Below are 12,259 nucleotides of genomic sequence, written 5' to 3' on the forward strand. Positions count from 1 at the left end.
CCATGTCGGCTGTGTTAGCTCCCGTTAGCTTGCCGCTAATCTTCGGTCAACACGTGTTGAATACTGTCCTTGACTTACTCCTTAGGAATCCCACTTCTGACACCATGTTGTGGCTTTACGCTCTGATACACTGTTGTAGTGTTGTCACTAACCGTGGGTTGCTTATTGGTTGTTTCAACAATAATACACGGAGGCAAGGATGCAGTACGAGACGATCTTTACTGCCCGCTCAGTCAACACATCACAGACCCCCAATACAGACAGACCCACACAGTCGAGCACCGACTGCTCGATCCAATCTACCACATCCAGTGTGCAATTTAATGTTAGTCAGCAACTTCACTACAAAAAAGTATGGTGGATTTCTACTGTTCATGCAACTCCATGAATGTTCAATATGTGTATGTGCGTTTCATGTATGAAGTTTACACATTTACAGGACATGTGAATACGTTCGTCTTTACACATTTAATAGCACTCTCCTTAGATTGTAAGGTGTAGGCAGGGATTAAATTTAGATTTTATATGCATGTGTTAATGGTTTAAAAATTCTTTCCTTTCTTCATAAATCTCGTGTAATCTAAAGTGCATTACTGTTAATGTTTTAAGTTATGTTAATGTAATGTTATTAATGTTTTGTAAAAGGGATGTTCATGAAATTTCAACATGTTCCCAATGTTCTTGTGCTTCTTTACGCACACAAAAAAAGGAAAGACATAATATTTTGGTTATTTATAGCATAGTATGGCATAATTTTAATGGTCTGGCCCACTAGACATCTATCTATGTGGCCCACAATATGAAATGAGTTTGACACCCCTGCATGATGTTGAACAAACTTTGTGTTCTGGTCATTTGTCAGTTGTTTTGAGGCTCCCATGTTCCCACTCTTCAGAGAAGATGCAAAGAGGAGAACAACTTGCAACTGGCCACTTTAAATACCTGTAACTGGAGATGTTTTGTAAAGAAATGCTTTCAACCAGAATCTAGACTCTCATTGAAAGCTATAGAAAGTGTTTAGAGGCTGTTATTTCTGCAAAAGGAGGATCTACTCAATATTGATGTCATTTTTCTGTTGGGGTGCCCAAATTTATGCACCTGCCTACTTTTGTTCAAATAATGATTGCACACTTTCTGTAAATCCTATAAACTTCATTTCATTTCTCAAATATCACTGTGTTTGTCTGCTATATGATATATTTAACTGAAATTGTGCATCCGAACAACCAATGATTTATAAAGGAAAATCATGAAAAAGATCAGGGGTGTCCAAATTTTGCATACGACTGTATAAGCGAGCATCGCCCCATCACTTCAAATAATGGGCGACAAGAATTTTCAAAGACCTAACGACAATAAACAAGGCTTGACAATGCAACAAGTTTATTTTGACGCAATGTTTTTCTTGTTCGCCATGATTGAAGTATCAAAAAGCAAGCCAGGCGTTCCCATTGTTAGCTTCAACAAAATCAAGAAAGAAGCACATTCAGTCCAAATGAAAACTTTGTTGTACAATAAGTAAAAACGTTCCATGGTGACTTTGCGGTAACCATGGCAACAGTGCCCACCGGTGAGCTTTTGCTCTTATTTGGAATTGTGCATGAGGGATGTTTAGTTTCATGTGGTTGCCGACATTCCAAAAATTGATATTGTGGCGCTTGTGATCAATTTTACTGCAACAAGACAAAAAAACAGCAGTCACATGTCACTCATTGTCTATAAATAGCTTCAGAAATATGATCAGTAAGTTGTGTGAGAAATAAACACATTCCCGCTCTTGATATTTGTTTACGTTAGCGCTGACTAAACGGGCCAAAGTAATGAGACGCGACACAAGCTCCGAATAAATGGGCCGTCTGTTTTGGTTTTCATCTGAACATATCTAAAGCTCGACTGTGTTCTTTTGCGGGTGAAAACACTCATCGAAGACGACACTAGTCGCAGCGGTGGGCAATTCCGGTCCTCAAAGGCCGGTGTGGTGCAATAATTATCAAGGACTGCAGAAGCTGGATAACAATCTTGATCATTTGAATCAGGTGTGTTGCAGCAGGGTGACCTATGAAACATGCAGGACACCGGCCCTCGAGGACCGGAATGGCCCACCCCGGCGACTAGTGCAACTCTTGTGCTCTTTGTGTGCGTGTGTTATTTTTCACGTACGTGCAGCTTCACGACTTCTGCGTGATACTATACACATGGCACACACATCCAGTGAGATGGTACATAGACGTCTGGCCACATACACTCATTGCACACATTTAGGTGGCATAGTGCACACACAATAACGTACAAGTCCGGGAAAGTGGTATGAAAGTGTGCTTACACATGGGAAACGTGGTACACACGCACGCACGTCCGGTGCAAGTTGCCTTTCAGAGCAGCTCGAGAAGCGTGAACACGAAGGCACGAAGATTCTAGAAGGTTCCGCTGGCATCTTCCATCTTTGTCTTTCTTCTCGTATGTTTGCTCAAGTCACAGGAAGTGGGCGTGGCTCAGCTGCCTGGCCACAGGGTGGCGCTATCCTTCGCATTGCAGACTTAAGATGATCAAGCTTAAAAAGTTGTTACCTCCACGCTAATGCTGCCGTGGAAGCAGGAGTTCAGAACATTAGGAGGGGGATTTTCCAATTAAAAATGACAACCGATCACCAATTTCACAATAGTCAATGTAGGAATTTTTTGAAAACACTCCATTTTGTTTTTTTACTTCTCGATTGTTTATCAACGACACACGCAGATTCATAGAAACGTACAAACACAGACGCACGCACGCACGCACACATTCATTTTCTTGCACACTGTCCAAAGCCACAAACACATGTATACACACACAAACCAAGACATTTGCACACAAACATGTCAACACTTTTGCACACACGCTGGCCCACACGCCCAAACGTTTACACACCGCGTATACAAAAAAGCAGGAAGCGTGTTTTGTGATGGGCAGGTGGGCAAGGTAGCAGGAAAGCAGTGGCGCTCAATACTCCCATTCATCCGTCTTCATGTCCAGATAGTTGAGAATGTTCTGCGCAAACTTGACGGCCTGCTTGCGGGCTACCTTGGCGCCGTCATCACCGCGTGGGTCAACCGCATCCAGTGCCAGCAGCTGCTTGGTCAGCAGCTCCTCCAGCACCACGTAGCTCTTGTCGGCCCGCTTGCCGTCGAAGCCCAGCGCTTGGGCCTGCAGCTCCGATAGGCTGGCCAGCGCCGCCCAGACGGCCCTGTGGGCCGGGTGCTCCTCGGGGCTGGGGCGGCGGCACAACAGCGCCTCGCGCAGGTCCAGGAAGGTGACCATGGCCTGCACCTCTACCACAGCACGGCGCCGCGCCTCGCGGATGCACGGGTTCTTGGCCGTCTCCACTTGATCCAGGTGGCTCAGCAGGCCCTGCAGCTCAGCTTTGGGCCAGAAGCCCGGCTCGCCCGTGGTGCAGTGGCGCAGCACGCCCTCGCGGAGGTGCTGCACATGGGCGCGCACCGCCTCGATCTCGCGGATGGACTCGTTCTGGGCCAGGTCGTACCTGGCAGACACCGGAGCATGAAACACCGCAGACAGCGGCTTTTTTTGACCGGGGTGCTCAGTTACCTGCGCGTGTCCTCACCCTCCCCTTCCAGGTCCAGGTGTTTGAGGAGGCCGTTGATCTCCTCCACCACCTGCTTGCGGTAGTTCCTGATGGCGGCATTGCCTGACACGTCCAGTGCGTCCAGCTCCACCTGCATCTCCATCAGGAGCCGCGACAGATGAGCACAGCTGTCTCGTCCGCTCAGGCCCATCAGCAGCGCCACCAGCTGGCTGCGCGCCACGCTCACCTTGGCCATCACCTCGGCACACACACAAAAACAATCTCATTTTACCCATCCCCATTGATAAGGAATTGAAATCTCATTACAGTAATCCCTCGTTTATCGCGGCTAATTGGTTCCACGGCCACCCGCGATAGGTGAAAATCCGCGAACATACATTATTACAATATCCACACAAGGACTTTATGAACTTTTATTTCATTTTTAAAAAATGTATGTACTTTTAAACGTTTTTTGTTTTTTTTAAACACTTTTGTAAACATTTTAAAGTCAAATTGACTTTTAGAAATATTCTTATTCATTTAAATGTAGGGTGAGCTAAATTGTAGTTAGAACTGCTAAGCCAATCAGCTGCAAGGACACAGCTCAACATGTTCCCATTGGCCATTGGTGTCATATGGTCAGATAAAGCTGCGCACTCTAGTAAGCTCCAAGTGATGCCCGAGGTCGCTGATGGTGGAGGGGTGCACTTGCCTGTCTTGTGTGCTTCATTCCTGCATATGACGATGTGAATGTGTGTGTGTGTTTTTAATTTTTTTTTAAATAATAATAAAAAAATAAAAAAATCCGCGATGCACCGAATCTATCGCGATATTTGTTTCGATAAAAAAACCACGATAGAGCGAGACCACGATAGGTGAAGCGCGAAGTAGCGAGGGATTACTTGATTCCGGCCCCAAAAAACGTTTGAATTATTTTGTTATGATTTGAAGAAAGAAACTCTCCCTCACCTGGTTGATGGTGTGCACGGCGGCATGCGTTTCTCCCGAAAGCGGCAGCGAGAGCATCTGCTGCGGCGTGCGGCCGTCCAGGACGTCCTGGACGGCGCAGAGCCGGGTCAGCGCCCGGTAGCGCGCCTTGCGTAGCGGCACCCGGCCCTCCGTCTTGACCTGGGTGAGGCGCAGCACCAGCTGCTGCAGGGCCTCGGTCAGCTCGTCATCAATGTCGGCGGCACCACCCTCGCGCTGCGGCGCCACCACCCGGCACTCCACCAGCCGCCGCGCCTCCTCGCTCAGCTCCTCCATGGCCTGGCGCGACGGGTGCCGGGCATTCTCCTCCAGGTAGCGCAGCAGGCCCTCCACCTCCTGTGCCGCCTGCTTGCGCGCCGCCTGCAGCTCTGCCTTGCCCTCCGTGTCTACACGGTCCACCTCCAGCAGGAGGCGCGTCAGCTCGCGCTCCAGACGCTTGTAGTCGCGGTCGTCGGGCAGGCCGCTGAAGGTGCACACCTGCCACAGCGTTGGCCCGTTAACAAAGAGCGACTGGCACCAATTGCGTCTTCCAATATTGAAAATAGAGCGTTCCCGTAAGTGGCAGCGAAGGGTTAAAAGTCGTGGCCCTGAAAACACCCGTCATGGTTTTGTTTTGGACTGTGCATGGCCACACTACCTGGGGCCCAAGCACCGTCACCTGGCGGTGGACTTCGTAGAGCCGCATCATAGCGGGGTGCTGGGACGGGCACTGGGGCGGCTGCTCTGTGGCCATCGTCTGCTGCTGCGGCGGCCCTCGGTGCTCCATCCGCTTGCCACCATCAAAGGGCTTCCCGAAGAGGCTGCCCAACAAACAGGAAATGACAACAATGAGCACAAACTAAATCAAGGCCGTGTCGGGGAGCACTCCATATTTAGCCAGGTGGGATGTTTTGGGCGTCAGCTTTGTGACTTTAGAAGAAAAAAAAGTCTTGTAAAAGAAAAAAAGTATTGTAGTGCCGTGAACTTTATACTGCTATGGCCTTGCATTGCTCTTAGCTACTGCATTCAAAGCTTGCACAAACAAGATAAAACTGTCACGTGCGGAATGGAGCAGGGCTACCAAATGCGGCTTGGACCACGCTTTATTGAGGGAAAGGGTGGTGGAGGGGAATAAACAAGCAGGAGAGCATGGTAGGACAAACAGGTAGGAACTAACATGACGGGCTAACAGAGACAGACTACCCGAGGCTTAACAGAACAAACGACAGATCCGACAGGGAGTGACACGCAGAGTTAACGAGGGGCAGGTGATGCAATTACACTGATTACGGGTAGACGATGGCAGGAAGGGACGAGTGCAGACACGTGAACAGAAACCATGACAACGAACACTGACACATGAGGAAACGCGGAAACGGGAACGGGCGGAGACGAAACGTGATAAAAACCAGCTGAGACCATGCAGTCGCACATCGGAGAAGTATCGAGACGTTTCTTTAGGCTGTGTCAACCCCAAAATGGTTCATCAGGCAGTCACAGATTCCGCCCGTGCAATCAAACTGAATTTGCGTCACTGAAGAATCTTGTCTGTCAAAGAACAGCAGTGCTGTATTTCAAAATGAGAGGAAGTAAATACAAAATTACAAATTCTACATGTTTATTAAACCTTCGCACCAAGATAACATCCCCAACTGTGATTTTGTTTTTGTTATAGTTTGATACTGCTACACCTCTAATATTGATTGATTGATTGATTGATTGATTGATTGAATATTTATTGATCCCCAGGGGTGGGGAAATTCAGGCCCCAGCAGTATTCATACCACAGAGTGGGTATACAAAAGACGCACAAATGGCATGAGCGCAACTCAACAGGCTCTCATAAGGCTGCCACACAACGGCGCCACAAAGAAAGCCAGAAAGTGCTCAAGATAAAAGACATCAAAGCAAAACAAAGCTAAAAGACAAAGGAAAAAAAGTAACTGTGGCCAACCAGCACCCCTCAATACAAGAGAACACCCCAAAACACACTAGATAGCCTCCACGGGGTCCATAGACAGGTGTAGGGGCAGTCCAGTTCAACGGCGCCCAATGGACCGTGGTCGTGAATCGGTGAAAAACATCACAAAGCAGGCAAACGTGTGAGCAGCGTCCTGGGCACCCAGTCGGGTGCACGTGCAGATGGTTTCATGGATCAGTAATCCCCTTACAAAATGTTACGCAAGAGTATGGCGGGCAGGTCATTTCCACCACAACACTGGATCGCCCGCCTTGTACAGACCAATATGACATGCAGAAACCAACAATGGACGTGGTTACTTAGATCCAGACCTCAAGAGAACGAACGCCCGCCTGCAGGCTTTTGTCTGATATGCTAACAGGCTAGCAGCTATGAGGAACCCTCATAAACCTCCCTGCGTGCAAGCTCGCCATCATCATTACCTGCAGGAAGCCCATTCCCGGATGGGTGCATTATGTCATCCCAGCAAAGATAAAAGGAAAAAAAAAGTGCACGTGTCGCCCTGCAGACACGCACACACACCTTGCAACACGCGCATTGCCCGTCACGACATCGCTCACCTCTTCAACACCCCGAACACGTTGGCGCACATGTTTTAACTCGAGTGGATTTCCATCCGGTGATGTAGGACGACGAGAGCGAAAAGCATGCAAATGTGGGTTTTTGGGGGGGTCGTTTGACAGGAGCAACGCAGATGTGCTCAGCATCAGCACCAGCACCGCGCAGCTGTGGCCCCGCCTACAAACCGCCACCATCTCGCCTTCAAGACGTCACCGGCGGTCATCGAAAGCACATAACGGACAATAATCTCCTTCCAAAAATGAAATTTTAGCTCATTTGGAATTGCAGGCGTCTCCATGAGAGGCTTCTTTTCCCCCCGAGCGGTGTTCGATCACCTGACTGTGCCCCGCCCGGTTGGTGGAACTTTTTAACACAGAAAAAGAGGTCTGGGTGGGGTTGTTTACGTTCTTCTCACCTGCATAGCCATCGTACAGCCATGAGACTGGTGGGGGACTAAGCACGCAGCTCCTTCCTCGGTTTCTTCTTACAGCACAGCTAACAAACATTAGCTTTACGAAGCTACCTGCTTGCGTCACTTCGCTTGCCCCGCCCACAGCGAACGCTGAGTCCGTGATCGTCCCTGGAATGTTCCAGACAAGCGGCGGGACGTCGATCTAACTCGTGACACAACTATTGTCCCACTTAATGCAGTCGCGCATGTCTTGTTTGTTCGTTTCCGGGCCGGTGATAACGTTTGAAGTTTGGGTCGACGTCGCCTTTGTGAGAAGGTTTTGTTTGGTTAATATGATGCGACGCTACATTTGCTTACAATGACGCGCTGCAAAGGCGGGAACGTAAAGAAAAGCGGACTTGGCTGCTTGAAACGCAGACAACGGTGATGAGGGGGGTGTTACCAGAACCTGTAATAAAACATTTGAAAATGAAAAGGTTGTTTACAGAACCTGTAATAAAATATTTGAAAATGAAAAGGTTGATCACAAACAAATCAAGACAGAAACCATATTGATAGACAATTACGACAAGACAAGAATGGTCGCGTAACACGCCTTACAGGGCGGAGTCGGTACACATTTGAAGCGCTCTTTCTCTGTTGGCTACCACGTGACCAGAAGTGACATATACATCCCGAGAAGGACACCGGTGGTGGAACGAGATGGTTTAGTAGTCTTGTTCAATTGAAGCTTCGACGAATCATTGTTTAGTCTTAATGGTGTGCGAGTGATTTTTGTCGTTGTTTATTCGGTGGTCATCATGTCTGTTCGAGCCACCTCGGGGTGTTTGACTTGGCGCCGCTGGAGTCGTTTACGTGCACGTCAAAGTGCTATGGCGGCCGCCTGCAGGCGAGAACGCAGCCAAGAAGCAGCAAAACAACAAGATAATTTACCGAAGGTTTGTAATTTTAAACCCTTTCGATGTACTGATTCCCTCGCCGCTTCTGAACCGGCTGCGAGGGTGCCAAAGTTTTGTCAGTTTTTCATGTGACTACAGCAACATGACCATTAGGTACAGCCTACCTCATGGAAAATACAGTAATCCCTCGCTACATCGCGGTCCATTTATCGCGTCTTCAGTCCATCGCGGATCCCCCCCCCCCCAATAAAACAATAAAAAGAAATTCAAAATAAAAATTCTAAATTAAGGAGTTATGGCACTAAAATTGCCCACACGCCAGCAGAAGGCAGGGAGTGCCCACAAAATTGCAGTACGTACACTTGTAACTTATTATAAAAAGTTATTATAATAATAAGAGTTCTAAAAACATTTACAGTATTGTACCTTGTTATAAAAAATATTTATACTAACAAAAGTTATAAAAAACATTGACAGCATGTACACTTGTATCTTATTATTAAAAAGTTGTTGTAATAAGAGTTTTCAAAACATATTTACACTATGTATACTTATGCAACATCTACATATGTAACACACACACAAACGTATATTTATACATTATCCATCCATCCATCCATTTTCTGTACCGCTTAGTCCCCACGGGGGCCGCGGGTGTGCTGGAGCCTAACCCAGCTGACATCGGGCAGTAGGCGGGGGACACCCTGGACCGGTTGCCAGCCAATCGCAGGGCACACAGAGACGAACAACCATTCGCACTCGCACGTAGGGACAATTTGGATTGCTCAATTGGCCTACCAAGCATGTTTTTGGGATGTGGGAGGAAACCGGAGTGCCCGGAGAAAACCCGCGCGGGCCCAGGGAGAACATGCAAACTCCACACAGGGAGGGCCGGAGGTGTAATCGGACCCGCACCCTCCTAACTGTGAGGCGGACAGCACGTCCGCCCATGACTACCCATTAGGGGTGTAAATCGCGGGTTTTGTCACAATATCATATCGATACAAAGAACCACGATACGATATTTGCCGATATCTTAAAGCCTGCTGTGATTCATTCACGATAGATCGCGATATAGTGCTCTACGATCGATTAATTTTTAAAAAAAAAAATTAAAATAAAAAATATAGAACAATATCCTGATTTATAACAATTCATACGCAAAATCAACAAGGTACTGCAAACTCTTTAAGAAATTACAAGAGTATTGTAGTATACAAAGTGCTTATTTTAACACTGAACTTTGATGTTGTGTTTTTTCTTTAAATATAAATATAGAGATTTGTGGTCCCTGAATATTTGATCACCGCATGGCAGGATTTACAAACTGCACGTGTCTTTCCCGTTGAGCCATCTTTTCTTTGGAATCCAAAGTGCTTCCAAACGAATGACTTGAAGCCTAAAGGGGAGCAAATGTCTTCGTCTTTTTGGACACTAGCCATAGCACCAACCCAGGAGCCGCGTACTAGTTGTCGACTCCCTTTTCACGTGCCTGCTCTGCTCACAACACAACACGCCCCCGCACTGCTACCGGAAAGAGGAAGCAAGCAACAATGAACTGGAAGTCGCGTCTAATGTCCGAGGTCAAACACTGCGATATAAATCGATGTTTACACTTAGCATCGATGCCAATAAATCGTAGAGCATTATATTGATTAATCGTTGTGTATCGATGAATCGTTACACCCCTACTACGCATAACTGGGTAGCACACCCAGTGCTCTACCAAGCATTTATACATTATTATTATTATTCATCCATCCATCTTCTGTACCGCTCAGTCCCCCCGGGGGTTGCGGGTGTGCTGGAGCCTATCCCAGCCGTCATCGGGCAATCACAGGGCACACAGAGACAAACAACCCTTCGCACTCGCACTCACACCTAGGGACAACTTGGAGTGCTCAATTGGCCTACCGAGCATGTTTTTGGGATGTGGGAGGAAACCGGAGTGCCCGGAGAAAACCCTAGTGGGCCTGGGGAGAACATGCAAACGCCACACAGGGAGGACCGGAGGTGGAATAGAATCCGCACCCTCCTAACCGTGAGGCGGACGTGCTACCCAGTGCGCCACCGAGCCACCTTATTATTATTCATTTATACTATTAATATAGTATTTACATGCTTGAAACTATTAATGTTCTAACAATAACATATGCACTTATATGGTTTAATATACATTTATTGATACACAAAAAATTGATGTATGTTAAAAATGAAAGGGTGACACTACTTTGCGGATTGTCACCTATCGCGGGTGGTCTTGGAACCGGGGATCACTGTACATTCCATGCCTGTTGGCAACCCCATTCCGTTGTTCTTTCATTAAATCTTCCTTTTGTATGTCTATGTAATACGCAGACCCTTTGTTGCATGTACATAAATAGTGCATTGCTCATTGCTTAACTGAAATGTTGACTTCGATTTGGTGTTTTGAGTCTCTGCGTGTCTCGTGTGGTCAGAGGTCCAAGTTCCGACCGGCACCCAGCACCACGCACGACTGGATCGGACCGCCCAGCCCGCTTTCCAACTTGCGACCCATCGTCTACCGCGTAGCCCCGGACGAGTCGGCGCTGGAGAGACTGCTGAGGAGCATGCGACAGGACACCGAGGACTGGAACCATCGATTCTGGGCCGAGCAGAACCTCACTTTCGGCAAGGTGCTCAGAAATTAGTCACGTTAATGATTGCGCTCAGCTCTGCATTTTGTATTTTTCCATTTCGCCACCTTAACAGTGTGGCTGCTGAAGTCACATTGAACCAAACAAGTAGTGAGCTGAAATATAGCCAAATTATTTGTGCTTATTTTGAACTGTCAATTTGAAACAATGTCTTCGGTTTTAATTAAGGGTTGCAAATTAAAGCTTGTTTAAGTTGAATAATTGCTTATTAAATAGTAATTCATATTTTTTATTTGTTCATTGTTAACCGAGTCACATTGAACTCATTTAGTCATGATTTATTTTTGACAAGATACTTGTCACCAAACATAAAAACTTGTGTGATGTCACAAACGCACAGCAGAGGGCAGCATTGCCCAAAGACTTCCCGCAGAAATAAAGCTTTTCTTTGACAATGGCTCTCAACCCTTAGTATAAAGTGCTGTCTTTGTGGCCTGTTGTCTGGCAGCTTCACGTGACCCTCCAAAATCGTCCGTTTGTATTTTGTGCAGGAAAAAGATGCCTTTGTTGTGTCACAGCTGAAGGCAAAAGGCTTGACTGAGCGAGACCAGCAAGGTTGTCCCAATCTTCAAGCATCAATCACATATTTTAAATCCACAATAAATGACATTCAGGTACACGACACAGCAGCATTGCGAAGCGACCACATGTGAAGAGTCTGCTTCACAATGTTGCGTGTTCCGGTAGATTGAAATGTATTTACTCTGTTTAGTTTGTGTGTTGCAGGCCGCCGCCGCACTCTGACTGGTGAGGAGATGTCCATCTTCTACAAGGACTTCTTGGACAAAAACCGCCAGCGACACGTCAACTACAACAAGTCCGTTGTTCTACGCGAGGTCGCAGGCGCACGCCTTCATTGGAATAATGGCGATGTTACGTGTCCTTGCAGGGAGTGGTACCGGCGCAACTTGTCAATCACTCTGCTCATGGCCCGTGTGGTGCTGCACAACCTGTGGAAGCGAGTGGGCAGCAGCGCAGCCGCAACGTGATCGCAGACGCCTGCTTGTCAATCATCTGCTGCCAAGTTCCCTGGTGCGGCACGAGCACCCTATGAGACATATTCACGATACTCAAACACGAGTGTTTCCTAATAAAGCAACCACAAAGAACCGGACAGTCGATTTGTTTGAAATAATCAGTTTGATAACCGAAAGTTTCATCATTTCCATGAAATGAATATTGGTAGCCACCCACGTT

General features: G+C 47.2%; 2 protein-coding genes across 4 annotated transcripts; one reads left to right on the plus strand and one right to left on the minus strand.

Moving 5' to 3' along the window:
- Positions 1 to 1,366: 1,366 nt before the first annotated feature.
- On the minus strand, positions 1,367 to 7,864 carry bag5 (BCL2 associated athanogene 5). Of its 2 annotated transcripts, none has more exons than XM_061302279.1 (5): positions 7,489 to 7,864; positions 5,190 to 5,352; positions 4,535 to 5,029; positions 3,586 to 3,821; positions 1,367 to 3,520 (listed from the first exon to the last, which is right to left on the minus strand). In XM_061302279.1, exons 1-5 carry the CDS (start codon positions 7,509 to 7,511, stop codon positions 2,980 to 2,982), a joined length of 1,458 nt encoding a protein of 485 aa, XP_061158263.1. In that variant the 5' UTR covers positions 7,512 to 7,864; the 3' UTR covers positions 1,367 to 2,979. The 2 variants fall into 2 exon arrangements, with proteins under 2 accessions (XP_061158263.1, XP_061158262.1); XM_061302278.1 differs by lacking the exon at positions 7,489 to 7,864 and adding an exon at positions 7,073 to 7,396.
- A 248-nt stretch (positions 7,865 to 8,112) lies between these two features.
- On the plus strand, positions 8,113 to 12,171 carry LOC133169786 (cytochrome c oxidase assembly factor 8). Of its 2 annotated transcripts, none has more exons than XR_009718453.1 (5): positions 8,113 to 8,423; positions 10,844 to 11,041; positions 11,554 to 11,676; positions 11,775 to 11,879; positions 11,952 to 12,171. XR_009718453.1 is itself a non-coding variant. In XM_061302289.1 (5 exons), exons 1-5 carry the CDS (start codon positions 8,286 to 8,288, stop codon positions 12,049 to 12,051), a joined length of 591 nt encoding a protein of 196 aa, XP_061158273.1. In that variant the 5' UTR covers positions 8,113 to 8,285; the 3' UTR covers positions 12,052 to 12,171. The 2 variants fall into 2 exon arrangements, 1 of the variants encoding a protein (XP_061158273.1); XM_061302289.1 differs by having other exon boundaries at positions 11,554 to 11,617; positions 11,789 to 11,879.
- The last annotated feature ends 88 nt before the right edge of the window (positions 12,172 to 12,259 follow it).

Source organism: Syngnathus typhle, linkage group LG16 (genome assembly GCF_033458585.1).
Source record: "Syngnathus typhle isolate RoL2023-S1 ecotype Sweden linkage group LG16, RoL_Styp_1.0, whole genome shotgun sequence".
NCBI lineage: Eukaryota > Metazoa > Chordata > Actinopteri > Syngnathiformes > Syngnathidae > Syngnathus > Syngnathus typhle.

Bases quoted from the DNA above. Each gene is read 5' to 3' on its own strand.
- bag5 (XM_061302278.1), bottom strand. From the start codon at position 7,104: ATGTGCGCCAACGTGTTCGGGGTGTTGAAGAG. The intron at 5,353-7,072 runs GTGAGCGATGTC...TTTGTTGGGCAG, and splicing joins GTGTTCGGGGTGTTGAAGAG to CCTCTTCGGGAAGCCCTTTG. The intron at 5,030-5,189 runs GTAGTGTGGCCA...ACGCTGTGGCAG, and splicing joins TGACGGTGCTTGGGCCCCAG to GTGTGCACCTTCAGCGGCCT.
- LOC133169786 (XM_061302289.1), top strand. From the start codon at position 8,286: ATGTCTGTTCGAGCCACCTCGGGGTGTTTGACTTGGCGCCGCTGGAGT. The intron at 11,042-11,553 runs GTGCTCAGAAAT...TATTTTGTGCAG, and splicing joins AGAACCTCACTTTCGGCAAG to GAAAAAGATGCCTTTGTTGT. The intron at 11,880-11,951 runs GTCCGTTGTTCT...GTGTCCTTGCAG, and splicing joins CGACACGTCAACTACAACAA to GGAGTGGTACCGGCGCAACT.